Source organism: Cygnus olor, chromosome 6, assembly GCF_009769625.2.
Source record: "Cygnus olor isolate bCygOlo1 chromosome 6, bCygOlo1.pri.v2, whole genome shotgun sequence".
In the NCBI taxonomy this organism is placed as follows: domain Eukaryota; kingdom Metazoa; phylum Chordata; class Aves; order Anseriformes; family Anatidae; genus Cygnus; species Cygnus olor.
In genome coordinates, this window is record NC_049174.1 from 12,698,567 (window position 1) to 12,716,394 (window position 17,828).

The following is a 17,828-nucleotide window of genomic DNA, read 5'->3' on the forward strand; positions in this document are numbered from 1 at the left end:
CTGTGCTGCAGGGTCTGTCCTGCAATCCCTAGTTGTAGGTCAGTTCTCACATACCTCTTTACATGTCTGCAAACCTTCCCTGTTAGAGGAAGTTTGTCATGTGGGTTTTTTCACTCTTTCTCCCATCATATTTTGCTTTTTTCTCAGTTAAATAGCTTTTCCCCACAGCAGTTTTGGCATCTGTAACACCTGTTGACTTTCTTCCCTTTCTTTGCTTTTATCTGGAACTATACTGCCTTTTAATTATTTAGAATAATAAATGAAGGAGTAATACTGAAGCCTCATTTGTGTGAAAGGAAATGAAGGGAACTTACAATGGTATATCAGAAAGTCATAAAGAGTTTCGATGCAGACTTGTCCTTAGGTAGGGACAGGGCATGGAACTCTTCACACTTGTAAATTTCACTGTAGATTTTTTATTTTTAATTTAAAAAATTTGGTGAGTGACAAAATAATAGCTGCAGACCTGTCAACGTTTATTACAAGGTTTTGCAGTAGTTATAAAAGATATGGCTGTAGTATAAGAGAACACAGGAGGCTTTGTCCTTCAAATTTGTGTACCATTAGATGACTGCTTTGCTTACCTAAGCTATTTAGCAAATGGTAGGTGTAAAGAAAATGAACTAATTTTTGCAATACCGTAATTTAAGTTTCTTGTGGCCAGCACTGTAGAGGAGTTGATTTGAATTAAAAATGTTTTCATTTGCTGGAATTAAGGAACTTGAACATCTTGGACTTTCTGAGTTTTTGTTTGGGTTTGGTTTTCTGAGCTGTTCTCCTACCAGGGGATCATTTTGAATTACTAGAAGCTAATGAACAAGTAGTTCTTCTATATTTATGTGAAATTAATAGCTGAGATTGCCTTTCAGTGGGAAAATACATGGTGGTTCTGTGCATCTTTTCTGAATACCATTTGAGTCTGTTGAATATTCTCAATGAAACATGTCTCAGGGGCTTCAAATATATGTTGTGTTTGTATCTTTTTTTGGGAAAAGGCAGCAATGTATAGGGGAGAGCCTATGAATGTTCCTACTGAGGAAGAGGCTGACCAAAAAAGAAGACAATCTCAGTGGCATGGCTAGAAGCCAGGGAAACTGGTCACATCTCACTCTTTCTCACTTTTGGGGTATTCCACTTCTATTGAAAGCTTCAGTTAGAATTCTGTTTGTCAGGGAGTTTGATTGTGAGGTTAATGTCATTATGTGCTTTTTCCATGGTTCTTTCTGCAGCTTGCTAATTTTGTTTTCTCGTGGTGTCTGTTAGCAGATATTTCTTTGGAGTTCTTATTTTCCTTTCTGAAAGCTTTAATTTCAAATCTTTGATCTTGCAACTCCGTTGATAATTATCTTCAACACTAATCCTTATTTTGCAATATTAACAACAGTTTGGAAAATTTCAGGAAAATTGAAAGATGACACTTCAGTGTTCCATGTTTTAGGACTTAGTACTATAGACAACTTTCCTTCTTTTTCTTCTTCTCAGTTTTGTTATATCACAGTTCTCTTCTGTGAGGTATCCAGTTCAAAGGTGTGTGTTCTCACACTGTGATTTCCTTTTTCAGTTGTAGATATAGGACTTTGATGTTAAGAGCCCCACACACCAAGTCAGTGCTCTCTTTCCTAACTTCCAGCTGGTTACTGCTGAGCTTTTCTACATGTTTAATTTTGCTCTCCAGTCCCATTGCTGGACTGCCTTAGCTTAAATCACCTTCAGAGGTGCCTCACTGTACAATTGCAGTAGATGTATGTGATACCTGTTGTCACATCTGGCTCAGTAATACTGCAATGACTTGTGAAGACATAGTAACTTGCATGTTATTTTCTCACATTATGGACTTTGATTTGTATTATGTATGCTCTGTTTGTATTTTGGTCTAATATTTTGCTTTGTTTGAAACCAAATTGCAGAAAGACTTTGTTTCTAAATAGATTTAGAGCAGTGGAAGATGGATAGGAGGGTTGATATTTGCCACAAATATTGGTTTAAAGAGATAATCAGACCAATTAAAACAGATCTAATATTTAAGAACAGTCTGTTTGATGAAACAGGTCCATTGTTTTTCATCAGCCACAGCTGTTGTAACTGTTATCTCTATGGAGGCAGATCTCTTGTTATGTAGGTCACATCAAGGAAAAATAGCAGCTGAACACTTGCTTCAAGTGTTGTAGAGGAAAATGCAATGAACATGTATGCATCTCCACTGAAATGTTTTGAAACAGCAAGAGCTGAGTAGTAGTCTTTGGCAGTTTTTACGAAGACATGCTGTAAAGGTGGAAAAGTAAATAAAAACGAATCCAAAATGTCCTTGCACCATCTAAATTAAAACAGTCCTTCGAATCCGATTTCACTATAGGAATATCTAAATCAAAGGGGGAAAAAAAAAAGAGAGTACTTACAGGGTTTGTGCCCTGAAGTATGCAGCTTCCTTTGAATTTAGACAATAAACAGACTCTTCAGTTTTCGTCCTCACTGTTTGCCCAGCAAAATACTCTTGCCAGTTTTTGGTCGGGGAGGCAGGACAGTAGTAGCTTCTGCTGCTTCAGTTTTGAAGCTGTCTGTTGCAGTTGCCTTGCAGATGATGTGAGCTACTACACGCACTTCCTTATTTTTTTCACATCCTTTCTGTTTCCCCTTGGTAAAAAGAGAAGCTTCTTGAAAAGGAAGAATAATAATTCAGAAGAAAAATAAATAGGGAGAGTATGGCAGCTATTTCTCAGACAAATAACATGTTTGATATAACTTTGGAAGCAAATGTAATTTGTAAGGAATAACATGTTGCATTAGCATGCTACATTCCCCCATGGTACAGACAAAAGGAATCGTTTTGAAATCTTGTGATACAAAGAGACCCTTTAGCATGCTGTCTGGTAGTAGTCAGAGACTGTCTTTGCAGGACTCTTCAAGTGCATGGTAACTCAAAAATTGAGCTTTGTTGCTGCTCCCTGAGAGCAGATCTGTACTCAGCTCAGTACTGAGATTTTGATTGGTGTTGGTGCAAGTAGAAATAGTAACCCAGATGAGATTTCTTGGCTGGTTTATGTGAATGGGCCTGATCATAATGCTAATAATCATTTCCTTATAGTTGAAATACTTTTCACAGTTTCAATGTATACATTTCTAATGCAATATTTATATGAGGATAGTTAGTATAGAATGTCAGTTGATGTACGTGTGGAAGACTGGTGTTCTGTGAGACCGAAATGTTGTCCACACCGCTGACATCTATGCCTAACATTTTATTAGTCTCAATACAACTTTAATAGACTGAAACTGCCCAGAAAAATGAATTCTGGATGTATAATGCTAATGGTTTTATTTCTGACTAACAATCTGAAAGTAATCGGGCACGACTTATTTTGCATGTAAATAAGTTTATGTAGAGTACAAATTGCAACGTTATTTCTACTGTTAGTACAGAGCTTATCCTACGGCACAGTCAGGAATATCTCCAAATCGTGTTTGGTGTGTTTTAGCCCCTTGTTTTAGGCCTCTGTATTCTTTATAGGTAAGATTAATGTGATTAATTATGATTCTTTCAGATATAATTCTGTGAGGAGTAGATAGACAGTAAGTTTTACATCATTATGATTCCTGAATTTATATTCTGCATCTGGAGAAGCCAGTAACAAATAGTACATGAGCATATATGTATATCTAAGGCTTGGGTCTTTCCTGTTTGCTGTTCTCATGCCTCACTTCCTATTTTGAGGAACCTTTATTTATGGAGTTGATGCTTAGCGTAGTCTTACACCGCAGTTTTAAAGTATTGATGATAGATGCACATTTTTGTTTCCAACCATATTCTTCCTCCTTGTTTTACTTCCTGTCCTTGTTACTTTTAATCCTTTCCAGTAAAAGTTTGCATTATTATCTAAATTGCTCTTAGAAGTGATGTCAGTGTAAACACCAGAAATGTTTGAGGTGTGATAGAAGGTCTAGTGTCAGGCAAGTATGAACGTAGTTACCAAGCAGCATGTAAAGGGAGGAGATGCATTGATTATCTTGTAAAATGTAAATGATTGCTTAATGAAAGTTGACTTACGGAGCTAAGAGTTAGATACACAGCAGATTTGTGAAGAGTTGTATTATGTGCTGGGTAGTTAATAAAACATGTCAGCTTGCTGTCTCTTGGATTCAAGTAGGTGAAGGTGAAAGGATTAATGTATGAATTCTAATCTCGGCATTAAATTGAAGAAATTCAGCACAGATTTTCTTTGTTAGCCATTGGCAGGTATGAGGAATATTATCTATCTTTTTATTCTAAGCTGTCATCATTTAATGACTGTTGCGCCTTTGAGGGTATAAATAAATGGTGGTGTATGAGTACTGATGTAACATCTGTGGCACAAGAGTGATTTTTAGGGAAACCATAAAAACACGTTTCACTCTGTGTTAAAACAGAACAGAGATTGGAAATGCAAACTGAATTCCTCCCTTAAAAGTGTCTTTTCATATTTAATAACATAGTAGTTCTGGTTTGATATGACTTATTGTAGGCAATTAAAATAATTAAGGTTTCTGACTTACTTTCTAATCAAGTGTTATTATTCTAGCTGACAAGTCAAGACCACCGTCATCAAGCCCTTCCAGTATTATTCGCCGGACTTCCTCGTTGGACACACTTGCTGCTCCCTACCTTGCTGGACAGTGGCCTCGTGATAATCATGGACAAGCTGTTCCATGTATGAGAGACAAAGCCACTCAGGTAGGCCAGGTTTTTTTTGCTTAACACTTGTCTTTGGATTTAAATATTCTTAAATGTATGAATGCTATTGCCTTGAAAGCATTCACTTTGGCTTTCTTGCTTACAAGTTCCTGTTCACTTGCAAATTGTAGGAATTCTACAGTTGCAATTACGTATGTGTTTTATTTGCATTCTCTAAGAAAAGACCATGAACTGTGGTGTTTATTAGAAGTTCCACTTTCTTCTTACCTCAGAGAAGCAGTAGTGCATTGCACATCTGTTTTCTCATTGTTCTTACTGTGTGCAAGACACTGGATTGCATTGGTGTTAAGTACTATTTAGCTTTAATTTATACAAAGGAACTTAAAGTAACTCCTTGTATTTATGTCTCTCTCTAAAAAAGCTTCTGTAGTGCCTTTATAAAAGTTACTGTAGCCTTTTCTGTGATAGGCTGAATATCATAGTGTTTAATTCCTGCTTCTTTGGGTGCAGTTGGACAGTGGATTTCCCTAATTTGTAGCGTAAAAGAGCCAAACACCTCAGTTTTTAAATCCCTAATCCTAGAGCATGGTTTCAACAACAAGTGGTCTCCACTAGTTCTAAAGAATATAAGAGAAGGGTAGTGGGAAGATAAACTGGCAGCATCTGGGACATACTTGAATTTAGCCTGCATCCAGTTTGGTAACAATAATGGAAATGCAGGCACAATAGATTTCAGTGTGCTGTCTACTCAGATGTGTTAGATGTTGAGCAGATGTCTGCTCTACAGTTGTTACTGTATGGCCTTCTCAAGGTCTGCAACGTCTTGTGCAAAGAACCTCAATCCAGAGAACATCTTAGAAGAAGAGGAGGACGTTTCATAGGGGATTATGCCCATGTGGATAAGGTAAAAATAGAACCTGGTGAAGAAAGAAGAACTGAGAAAGTTTTTTTTTTTTTTTCTATGGGAAAACGAATAGATAAAATGGTTGAAAAATTGGGTAAAAGGGGTAAGCAAGTCTTAATAAGAGGAGGAGTATGAAAGAAGGAATACGGTACATAAGGAATTGCTATTCATGCATAGCTTTTGGCTTATGTTTTTATTTTGTCTTTCTTCCAATTCTAATGCACCTAGCTGCTATAGTAGAAGGGCTTATATATATATAATGAAATGTATTTGCAAAGATTTGTGGGAAGAGCATTAAGTATTTCCATGTGATGAGTATATTTGACGGTTACTGATGTTAGAATAGTGCTGAAGGAAATAACGATCTGATGCACTTGCTGATTTAAAATTTATCAAACCAGTAGAAAATCCTGGGATATGGACATAAATCTGTATGTCCAAACCTTTTGTTGATGTGACACTGACAAGGCTTTGTGGCTTTTAATCTTCTGTGCCTGAAAGCAAGCATTTGAGTTAGGGCCAAGTTTCAAATGTGATTGACAATAATAGTTAGCTTTCCAAGATGGTATCTCTCTCCAGTTGTATTGTTTAGTGTTTCTGAAGATGAGATGATGAAGTGTCACTTTGTAAAAGTATCTTGGCTCCAGTGTGTGATTTCAGATTTTGTGAAGTCTGACATCCAGATTTACTGAATTCTAACTGATGTCACAGTCTGAGTCATGGTAACAAAGAGAATGTTGTTCATATGTTGCAGGTGCAAATATATACCCAATTATATACTCATTTACAGGAGTTTGGAAATCACTGTTGAAAATTACATGAAACACTTGTTTCAGAACTCTTAAGTTTCGTATTGAGTGTGAAGGGAATGACCACAAGTACCTTCATATTCAAAACAAAGGAAGGATGCCATATCTGCCAAAAACTGATGGTTAAGGTTTATTTTTACATAAACATGACTGTGCTGCTGGAGGAACCGTCAGCAGTATGATGGCTGAGTGAAATGAATATGTTCTGATTTCAAAAGTTTAGGGAACAGGAATTGAATCTACTAAGATATAAAAGGTTTTCCAGTTGAGTAACCGGGGGATCTTGATTCTGAAGGTTTACAGCATTGAGAGTAGAGTCATTCAGGAAGCAGACAGGGTGGAGGCAGCAATTAGTGACACACTTTGGCTTGCAGGCCTTTAGCTATGACCTACGGGCATCTCTAGCAAACTGTGTAAGAGATCACCAGAGACTGACTGTGTATCAGATTCCTGCTTTGACTGTGTTGGATGAAACCTGTCTATAAAACCAGACTGAATTATGTACATACAGGATGTTATTGGGTGATGAATGCGTGTGTAATTGAGCATCCTGTAGTCTGGCTAGAATTCATAGATGCAGGTATTGTTTTAAGTGCTGCTAAAACAGTGATTGGTAACTTCTGTGTCTTTTCCTTTCAGTCAGACCTGTTTGGCTTTGCCTGCAATTGTCAATACAGTTATATCAAAATACAAATTAAAATGAGACAGTTGCTTTGGAGTTTTTGAGTTGTTATAGAATAATATATAAGAATATATGAATATAATTATATAAGATATATAACACACATATAACACATATAATATATATATAACATATATTATTATATAACATATGAATAATTATATAAGAATATAAGAAAAATTAGAAGCCAGAACTTTGTAGTGGAAATTATGACTTTTATAAAGTGTTCCAGTGTCTGTGATAAATTTAGCATTAGTTACATTTCTTGTGACTGTGTGAAGACCCATGACAAAAATTAGTATACTTAATCTTGGAGGGTTTACAGTTCACTGTTTGTGAAGGCCATTCTGGACGTGGTTATGTGGGAACGCAAACTTTGTAAAGTATGCAGTATTATCACAGGCTTGTTTATGTGTTATGTTACCTTAAATAAAATTTGTGTTAATGATACTTTGAATTTCTCAGAACATTTTCACCATGGTATATGTGTGTTTTTCTTTATTAAATGTTAATGCGTTTGTTGATTCAGTGAAATTAGCTTAGTATTTTGTGTTGCTTTCTGTTTGGCCCGAGACACCTATGAACCTGAAGCCCTTTGAGGCATTAATTTGATTCCCTGCTTTGCAGTAGCTCCAGTGGTGTTCTGAGTGGTGCTCAGAACAGGTGCCTGTCTTTTTCTCAGTCTGAGTGTGAAAATGATTTTGAAGCTGTGCAGGCTTTCCCAACTACTGAACTACTCTAGCTAACGCATCAGAAATACCAAGTTCAACATCTATGTGGGAAATAATATATACCATCTCCACCAAATTCACAGAATCACAGAATTTCAGGGGTTGGAAGGGACCTCGAAAGAAGATCATCGGGTCCAACCCCCCTGCCAAAGCAGGTTCCCTAGAGCAGGCCGCCCAGGTAGGCATCCAGACGGGCCTTAAATATCTCCAGAGAAGGAGACCCCACAACCTCCCTGGGCAAGCCTGTTCCAGTGCTCCGTCACCCTCACTGTGAAGAAGTTCTTTCTCATGTTGGTGCGGAACTTCTTGTGCTCTATCTTGTGGACATTACCCCTTGTCCTGTCACCACAAACCACTGAAAAGAGGTTGGCCAAATCCCTCTGTCTCCCACACCTCAGGTATTTATACACATTGATGAGATCCCCTCTCAGTCTTCTTTTCTCTAGGCTGAACAGACCCAGGTCTCTCAGCCTTTCTTCATAGGGAAGATGCTCCAGGCCCTGTATCATCTTTGTGGCCCTCCACTGGACTCTTTCCAGGAGATCCCTATCTTTTTTGTACTGGGGAGCCCAGAACTGGACACAGTACTCCAGGTGAGGCCTGACCAGGGCAGAGTAGAGGAGGAGGATCACCTCCCTTGACCTGTTGGCCCCGCTTCTTTTAATGCATGCCAGGATCCCATTGGACCTCTTGACTACAAGGGCACACTGCCGGCTCATGGTCAACCTGTCATCCACCAGGACCCCCAGGTACTTCTCCTCAGAGCTCCTCTCCAGCAGGTCATGCCCCAGCCTGTACTGATATGTCCGGTTGTTCCTTCCCAGGTGCAGGACTCTACACTTGCTCTTATTAAACCTCATTTGGTTTCTTCCTGCCCATCTCTCTAGCCGGTCCAGGTCTCGGTGAATGGCAGCACAGCCTTCTGGCATGTCAGCCACTCCTCCCAGCTTTGTGTCATCGGCGTACTTGCTGAGGGCAGACGCTTCCCTCATCAAGGTCATCAGTGAAGATGTTGAACAAGACCAGACCCAGCACCAACCCCTGGGGAACACCACTAGTCACAGGTCTCCACACAGACTCTGCGCTGCTGATCACCACCCTCTGAGCTTGGCCAGTCAGCCAGTTCTCAACCCACCTTACTGTCCACTCCTCTATCCCACACTTTCTCAGCTTTGCTATCAGGATGTTATGGGAGACAGTATTGGAAGCCTTGCTAAAGTCAAGGTAGATGACATCCACATTCAACACCATCCAACTGGTTCTTCAGAGCTCATCTGGCTGTTAATACTGCCTTATCAATTTTCAGTATGGTAGAAATGAAACTAGCATATACCTGTATTAAAGTAGGTCTGAAAGATTGTGAACGCAGTTTCACTCGACATGCTCATGTTTTCTTTGTCAGTAAGGCTTCTAGTCAGTGACTGCTTTTCGCTCACAGTTCTGAATCTAGCACATCTTAACACAGTTCTCTTTTGATTTGTCTCAAAATATTCTTCCCAAAAGTAGAAATACTGGTTTGGTTTTGTTTGTTTTTTTTAAGTCTGTAATCTCCTCGTTACAGACTGAAAGTGCCTGGGCTGAAGAATATTTAGAAAAGAAGAGAAGCTCACACAAACGTTCAGCATCGTGGGGCAGCACAGATCAACTCAAGGAGGTTAGGAGTGCTATTATTTGGAATACATTTGGATTAAGTTTGTTGCTGGCATGCACTGTTACATGAATTTTCAGGAAGGAAGGTGTGAATATTATTTTACTTCCTACAGTGCCCAAGCTTTATGTAATAAGCAATCTGTTCATTTGGTATTGATTTCTTATAGTAATGTAGGACTGTTACAATTTTTAAACCTGAAGTGGGGGATAAGGGGAGTGTCAAATGTAGCGAACATTCATCAGAGGAAGAAATCCAGCAGTGACCAAACTAATTCATATATTTCAAGTGCTTTCATTAAACCTAAGATATTTTCTGGGCTTGAGCTTAAATGGTAGCTAACATGTTAAGTTTGCAAGAACCTGAACGTAATTTTGTGCTGTCATTAATTATGAAAGTTGTGGTAGTAAAGAACTTTAGCTAAGTACTAGAATTAATTAATGAAACTGTGTGCATAGCTGAACGTATCCGGTGAAATCTAATGTGATTTATTTTCTTTATTAGATTGCAAAATTGCGTCAACAATTGCAGAGAAGCAAACACAGCAGTAGGCATCATCGGGATAAAGAAAGACAGTCTCCATTTCATGGTAACCATGCAGCCATTAACCACAGTCAGGTAAAGCTGTGCTCTTCTGGGACATGTTTGGTAGCTAATACTGTTTTTAGATCATTTCAAGGTTGTGATTTGTCTTACAGGGAACATAAAAATATTATATACTTCTAAATTTGTTGTGGGTTTAGGTGGATTCTATGAAATAAGTCCATTTCCTTTGACTGCATGAAGTGTGTGGGGTCCAGGATCATTTTGTTACTTGGCTAGGTTTGTTTGCAACTCCATCGTTCCATGAATTTCAGATAGATTTTTTCCTTAAAGCAGGACACTAAGCTTATATTTCTGTGGCCTATGCTTAAGGACGACAGGTAAGTTTAATCTAAACCCATGGATTATCTTTTTCATTAAGTGTTGCTGTAACAATAATGAATTAGCATGTAGAGTATGGCATGGAGCAAACTGGTAGTAAAATGATACAGACTCAAAACTGTAGCTAATACTGATCACATTTTCTCTTGACTATAGCGCTTGTTTAATCCTATGATCAACAGGTTTAGAGAGTTTAACTGACAAAAGGATGGCAACTTTTTTTTATGTACCGTATTAAACTTCTTTTATATACTGTATTAAAAGTGTTTGTGTTCTTAATGGCTGCATTCAGCCTTTTATTTTCTGCAATTTATCATGCCTTGATACTTAGAGTAGTAATCATTTCAAAAATTGCGATGGTTAGGCCACCACATGTTCTGTATGCAGTTGTAGTTTTATCTTGAGACTTGCTGCAGTTAGGTTCACAGGGAGGTAAGTGCACCTCAGTGCCAGGGAAGCTCATGGAGCAGCTTATCTTGAATGTCGTCACGAGGCACTTGAAGGGCAACCAGGCGATCAGGCCCATTCAGCATGGGTTTATGAAAGGTAGGTCCTGCTTGACGAACCTGATCTCCTTCTATGACCAAGTGATGCGCCTGGTGGATGAGGGGAAGGCTGTGGATGTGATCTACCTTGACTTCAGTAAGGCTTTTGACACTGTTTCCCACAACATTCTCCTCAAGAAACTGGCTGCTCGTGGCTTGGACTGGCGTACATTTCGTTGGGTTAAAAACTGGCTGGATGGCCGGGCCCAAAGAGTCGTGGTGAATGGAGTCAAATCCAGTTGGAGGCCGGTCACTAGTGGCGTCCCCCAGGGCTCAGTGCTGGGGCCAGTCCTCTTTAATATCTTTATCGATGACCTGGATGAGGGGATCGAGTGCACCCTCAGTAAGTTTGCAGACGACACCAAGTTAGGTGTGTGCCTCGATCTGCTCGAGGGAAGGAAGGCTCTGCAGGAGGATCTGGATAGGCTGGACCGATGGGCTGAGGCCAACTGTATGAAGTTCAACAAGGCCAAGTGCCGGGTCCTGCACCTGGGGCACAACAACCCCGAGCAGGGCTACAGGCTGGGAGATGAGTGGTTGGAAAGCTGCCTGGCAGAGAAGGACCTGGGAGTACTGGTTGATAGGCAGCTGAATATGAGCCAGCAGTGTGCTCAGGTGGCCAAGAAGGCCAACAGCATCCTGGCTTGTATAAGAAGCAGCGTGGCCAGCAGGTCTAGGGAGGTGATTGTCCCCCTGTACTCGGCTCTGGTGAGGCCGCACCTCGAGTACTGTGTTCAGTTTTGGGCCCCTTGTTACAAGAAGGACATGGAGGTGCTTGAGCAAGTCCAGAGAAGGGCGACGAGGCTGGTGAGGGGTCTGGAGAACAAGTCTTACGAGGAGCGGCTGAGGGAGCTGGGATTGTTCAGCCTGGAGAAGAGGAGGCTCAGGGGAGACCTCATCGCTCTCTATAGGTACCTTAAAGGAGGTTGTAGAAAGTTGGGGGTTGGTCTATTCTCCCACGTGCCTGCTGACAGGACAAGGGGGAATGGGCTAAAGTTGTGCCAGGGGAGGTTTAGGTTGGATATTAGGAAGAACTTCTTTACTGAAAGGGTTGTTAGGCATTGGAATGGGCTGCCCAGGGAAGTGGTTGAGTCGCCATCCCTGGAGGTCTTTAAAAGATGTTTAGATGTAGTCCTTAGTGATGTGGTTTAGTGGAGGTTAGGACAGAGGTTGGACTAGATGATCTTGGAGGTCTCTTCCAACCTAGACGATTCTGTGATTCTGTAATATTTCTAGCTGAGTTGATAGCAGATGGTGAAATACTACATTCTTTTAGACACATCATTTTTCAGGTCTGTTTTGCTTTAGTAGGTTTAAAAAATCAATAGGAAAACTTGGCCAGTTTTTCAGAAGAAAATTTTCTTTTCCCACTGATATCTCATGAATGTATATTTATGATCTAACACCTTTCTTAACAGTTACAAAAAGAACAAATGTTATATTTGCCTTGTCAGTTGATGTAGTTGAAAGAAATTGTGTAACTGTTGATACTGTAAATTGATAAAGTACTTCAGCTGTGAAGCTTCTCTGCAAACTTAATATTCCCAATTGCTCCTAAAATTCAGTTAGCATTATTTTAATAAATAATGTACTTTGTTGGCTGCTTCCTTTCTGTCCTTCCATTCTTCCAGAAATAATTTAGGTCAGGGAGGGAAGCTATCACAACATCAGCATAAGTCCTGCTGTGTGGGTACTCACCCATTTTGCTAAAAGATGAAATGAAAAATAGAAAGGAGAACCATACGTACAATCCTGAGGAGCTATGTTCTTTTGTGCTTAGAAAACAGGTGTCTGAATGAAACTGTGATACTTCAATACTGGAAATAAGAAAGTAGTACAGTGTTTTGAGTTCTTTTGCACTGTTCTTAACTACTGTTTGTATAAAAATCAGTAACGTTTTTTTCTGAGACCTAACTTACTTCTGTTATAGTTCATTTAATTAAGATTCATGAATCTTCAGTATATAAGTGCATCTTAAATTCAATTTGTTATTAGTTCAAATTCTTTGCTACTGGCAAGCATTGTATTTAGGATTATTTTTTTTAGAATTAGATTTTTGATAAACTTTAGGAATTATTCAAATGCTTTAAATGTCCAAACAGAAACTGTTCTCTTTTCGTCTTCTATGTAGTGGAGTATTAACCTAGAAGCTAGAAAGGAGAAGAATTTGAATTTGAAGCAAGCTGCCTAATATGAATTCCCACATTTGATCTGGTTTATTTAAGCATAGGTGAAGGAGAACATGCTGTACAGTAGAACATGCTTAGTGATTGCTGTAGCTTAAGTCAAAATAAGAAGACAGATAAATGAGACAGTTCTATCTGTTTTTTTGACAAAATTTACGACAGTTGCCAAAAGGTCTAAAAAGAAATAATATATATGTGGATGGTCAGAATACTTGATGCAAGTATTTTATCCAAATTTGTAAAACTTCTCTGAAGACTTGTTCTATACTTATAGAGAATTGAGACACTTCAAGAACAGCAACAGAAAATTAAAACTGAGGGACATTTGTTGTAGGCACTTGGCTACATTGGAGAGAATTGCATGCTGTTGAACGGATTTCATATGGTAGTTCACAAATCCATAAATTTCTGATTACTAAGTTACTGTCATTCTAATGTAGATAATCTTCTAGCTGTTCTAAATTAATGTCAGAAATGATCAGAGATGCTACTATTCTGAAAGATACCAGATAAAAATTCTACATACAGAAACTTGTGGCATCATAATGACATTATTATGCTCATGAAATTTTATCTACTGTATGGAGGATTTTTTGCATTCTACCAAATTTTAAAGTACGTAAATAAAATATTGCACAATGGATATTTATTTTTTGGGCTTGTGAAACAGACTATACAATATAAACTGAGGAAAGCAACTTTTCTGACGTTGTGTTATAGAACTAACCATTGTTTTTCTTGGTAAATTTTGTGCCAGCTGTCATGAGCCACTTGCGAAGGGAGGAAGCTACAGAAGGCTTCAAAAAGAGTAAGCGAAGGGTTAGATTAATGGCGTTTATAGGCAGCTTTCTAAGTCAGAGTGAAAAATTTGTAAGTGCAGGCTTCAAGGGCGAAGTTCCTAAGCTTTCCGGTTCTTTCCTAGGGAACCGCTAAACTGGAATTTCTGGCATCAGCTCAGTTCCTTCAAGATTTGTGGAAAAGACTGCATATAAATGCTTGCAGTTAGTGGTGATTTTTTTTTTTTACATTTCCAAATTGAAGGAAACTTGCAGTTGTTGATTCTATAGGATCATACAAAGATTTCTGAGCTCTAGGAATTGAATTCCTGCTAAAGCTGAGAAACAGTGTTAGGAAGTTGCTGTGGTAGTCCCTTCACAGAGATCGCATTGATTCTGTAACCTTTTGGAGATGACTTACTCTTCTAGTTAAACTGAAAGTAGTAATTCCAGTGAATCTATTTCATCTCTTCTTCCCTATTAATAAACACGTAAGCTTTTCCCACAATTTCTACTAATATTTTTATATACTAGTAGAGTCTATTAGTTGAGTTTTACTAATATTTTTAGTGGTTCTTACCACCTAAGACTGAGTGTTTAGTTGTACTTCTTCTTCCATGATTTTTTTTTGAGAAAGAAATTCATGCAATCTTCACGGAGTAAGCTTGTTACCTATTCCTATCCCTTTACTGAGAATAAGGAAATACTTGGTGCTAAAGTCAAGTTTGTGCTGCTGGCTTTTTTTTTTTCAAAAACAATTGAATGTGTGTGTGTGTGTGTATGTGCGTGTGTTTTTTTCCTTATGCCTAGTGTTTCATTCCACCTCTTTTTTACAGGAAGAGGCGTTTGCACAAAAATCATAGCCTCATTGAGTGATCTCAGGATGCTTCTGAGAGTGTTGGATTTTGAATTTATTATATTGTTACATGGTGGTAAATCTGTGGGGTTTTCCTTCTTTTAAAAAAGAATTTTTAATTTTATTTTTTTTCCTCATTAATATAATGCAGAAACTAGAAATGAGGCCAGAGGTGAGGCTAGATGGAAAAATAAGTAGATAAGGTTTACCAAAAGAATTCGTTTTCTTCAGTGTACTTGGCTGAAGTTACTCCGTTACTTGGTGTTAACTGTCAAGCCCCCCTTTCACTTTTCTGGAAAGCATATTTCTTTAGTGTCTTACCAGTAAGTTGATCCTAACCAACTACTAATATGAGACCAACTGTACATAGTTTGCAGTGGATATTTTTTTTTCACTCTTACCATCTTATGTAAGTAGAAAATTTTATTTTTAGAGTGGAATTACTGTGCGTAATTCAACTTCAAGGTGATTTGATGTTAATATATGGAAGTATCAAAAGACCTTGGATTCTATTTCAAGTTCTGTTGCTTGTTGGAAAAATTGGAAGAGGTTAGAGCATATTTCTGAAATGCCTGTAAAAAAAATTCAGATTTGTCATCACCCGTATTTTGTATCTCATGGGCTTATACTGTACCCATAAGTTTCAGAACTCTGTTCTGCACCAAACTCCCAGACAGCACGTTAATATGCAAGTGCTATAATTACTATCCTGTGTTTGACACCTTGGCTGGTTTTGTGTATTCCAAAATCTGCAGATGAGAGTAGTCAAAAGCATCCTTGTGTTAGTAGCCTATTCCTGTATGTCACAGGTTCCATGCAGACCTTTGTGAAGGCAGTACTTCACGTGTGAAGGTTGTTCTGAGGCTAGTTGTTCCACCCCTGTGGTGGTGCCTCCTTCTCTTTCTGCTCTTTGGCAGTCCAGGTTAACAAGTCACCTTCTCTTCCAAAAGAAATGTTCTGTGCATGTCTGAAACATTGTATCAAAGCATAGCGAGCTATTCTCGAGCAATTTGTGCTTTTCTACTTCGAGCACTTCAAATAGTGCTGTGGTTCTAGGAATTTGTGGTAGACAATCATGATTAAATGCTGTAGAATTCCCAGATTTAGCTAACGGCTGCTGAAATCTTAGACGCTCTAGCATACATCATTCTGCTTTCTGCTTTTCAACAAGTTTGGTTTGTCATAAGAATGTCTAAATGAAGTAACTGTGTATGTAACCAGTCTTCAGTACCTAAATTTGTGCTGATATATCTGTATTATGAACACCTATTGACCTGTATTTGTTCACCTGATTGTTGATCCAAGGCTTTGTTTGGAACAGTATTATCAGGGGTGGTTTCTCAGACTTTTTTTTGTTCTTCTCCAGTAGCTTCTATTTTCTCTTTTTAATCTTAAGGCAAGACTTTTCAAAGTCTTTCCAAGTTTGGCAATTCTAAGAATGTTGAATTTTTGTCGACATAAACAATGAGTCACAAGCATTTCCTGAAGAGAATTTTTGCAGTCCTTTGCAAGCCCCGTTTTATAGCTATCCTAATGTTTCAGTAAAGCAAAACCAATATAATTCCTAAGGGATTTTCCTATCTTAGAGATCTGTGATTATAAGTCTGATGATACATGGTTGTGTTAAGAACTCATGTTTACATTAATTTTTCTAAGGTGGTCTCCAGGCCACACAAATTTTACATGGTTTTTGAGAATTGACATGTCAAGTCACAGTGCTTTGGTGTCTGTCTGTGTGCAGTCTTGTTACTTAAAGGGAAGAAGGGAAAAAAAAAAAAAAGCTCTGAAGACGGGTGAGAAGGCTACCTTCCTTCAACCAGTAGAGATGTTCTCAATCTCAGCATATGTGGCCATTGAAGAATTCTGCGCAGGAGTTTTACTGTCCCTTTTTTTTAAGTATACTTTTTTTTTTTTTTGAAGTTCAGTGATCTGGGCTAAGAGTGGTACTATCTTGCATTTGTGGAATATTTTTTTCTTTCTGTGCTTGTCGCGGTACTGTAGGTGATGCCAGGCTTCCATTAAAACATAATTTTAATGAAATTACAAGTGATAAATCTGGCAGAGAAGGAAGTGAAATTATGGTATAGTTCATGCCAAAAGGAATGGGAATATGTTTTAAAGGCTTCAGAAGTACTTGCATTTGAGTGTTCACTGTTAAATTTTCACTTGCAAAGCAACATAGAGCTGGAGGCAGACCGTATCAAAGGGAAGTTTTGAAACTAGACTGTTGAAAAGCTAGAAATTGGATTTGAAAAACAAAAAAAAGGATGCCTTCAATTTAAGGCATCCATTTTAACACAATCACTATAGTTTCATGTAAGTCCTTGATACTGGGGAGTAGATACATTCTGTTTAAAGGATCATTTTTGAGTAGAAGTAATAACTACATCATTTAAGTAAATCTGTGTCTTTTTCTCACTGTCTCTGGTTCTTCAGGCTCCAGTCCCAAAGAGTGCTCTTGTTCCTGTGATACCTATTACCAAGTCAACAGGATCGCGATTCCGAAACAGTGTAGAAGGACTGAATCAAGAGATTGAGATAATTATTAAGGAGACGGGAGACAAAGAAGAACAGCTTGTTGTATGTATCTGCCACCATGATTGCTTTCTGTAATTATTTTATTTTTGTTTTGAAGTCAGAAGCTTTATTTTGCACAGTTTTTGAATTAAATTTATTAGAAGAGCAAAATTCCAGACAAAAGTTATTTGAAAAGTCTTGTGGAAAGCAAAAAGAGGAGTTAAAACTTGAAAAAGAAGACAGAAAAAGACAAGATGTCTGGTTTTAGAGATTCTGTAACGACTTTTTTCCCTTTGCCCGATCTGAAGAAGTGTCTCCATCCCAGCTGAAGCATTACTTACCTGTTCTTTTATATTCAGGTATTTTTAGAGGTAAATTTTCTGATAAAGCATCAAATATACGGGCCATGAAGACACTTAAGGGACTGTACTATCTTTCATGTGAGCAGAGCCTTAGAGAACTGGGATTGTTCAGCTTGGAGAAGAGAAAATTCAGGGGGACCTTATCAATGTGTAGAAATATCTGATGGGAAGGAATAAAGAGGAAGGAATACTCTTCTCAGTAGTGCCCACTAGCAGTAGAAT

At 38.4% G+C, this 17,828-nt stretch overlaps 1 protein-coding gene across 3 annotated transcripts in view; it reads left to right on the plus strand.

Annotated features, from left to right (window-relative positions):
* Positions 1–17,828, plus strand: part of FAM117B (family with sequence similarity 117 member B) — a 36,157-nt gene that overhangs the window by 8,368 nt on the left and 9,961 nt on the right. For all 3 annotated transcript variants that reach the window (XM_040561848.1, XM_040561847.1, XM_040561849.1), the window contains 4 exons: positions 4,554–4,705; positions 9,354–9,446; positions 9,945–10,058; positions 17,164–17,307. In XM_040561848.1, the coding sequence (XP_040417782.1) occupies positions 4,554–4,705; positions 9,354–9,446; positions 9,945–10,058; positions 17,164–17,307 (503 nt within the window). The remainder of the gene's footprint in view (positions 1–4,553; positions 4,706–9,353; positions 9,447–9,944; positions 10,059–17,163; positions 17,308–17,828) is intronic.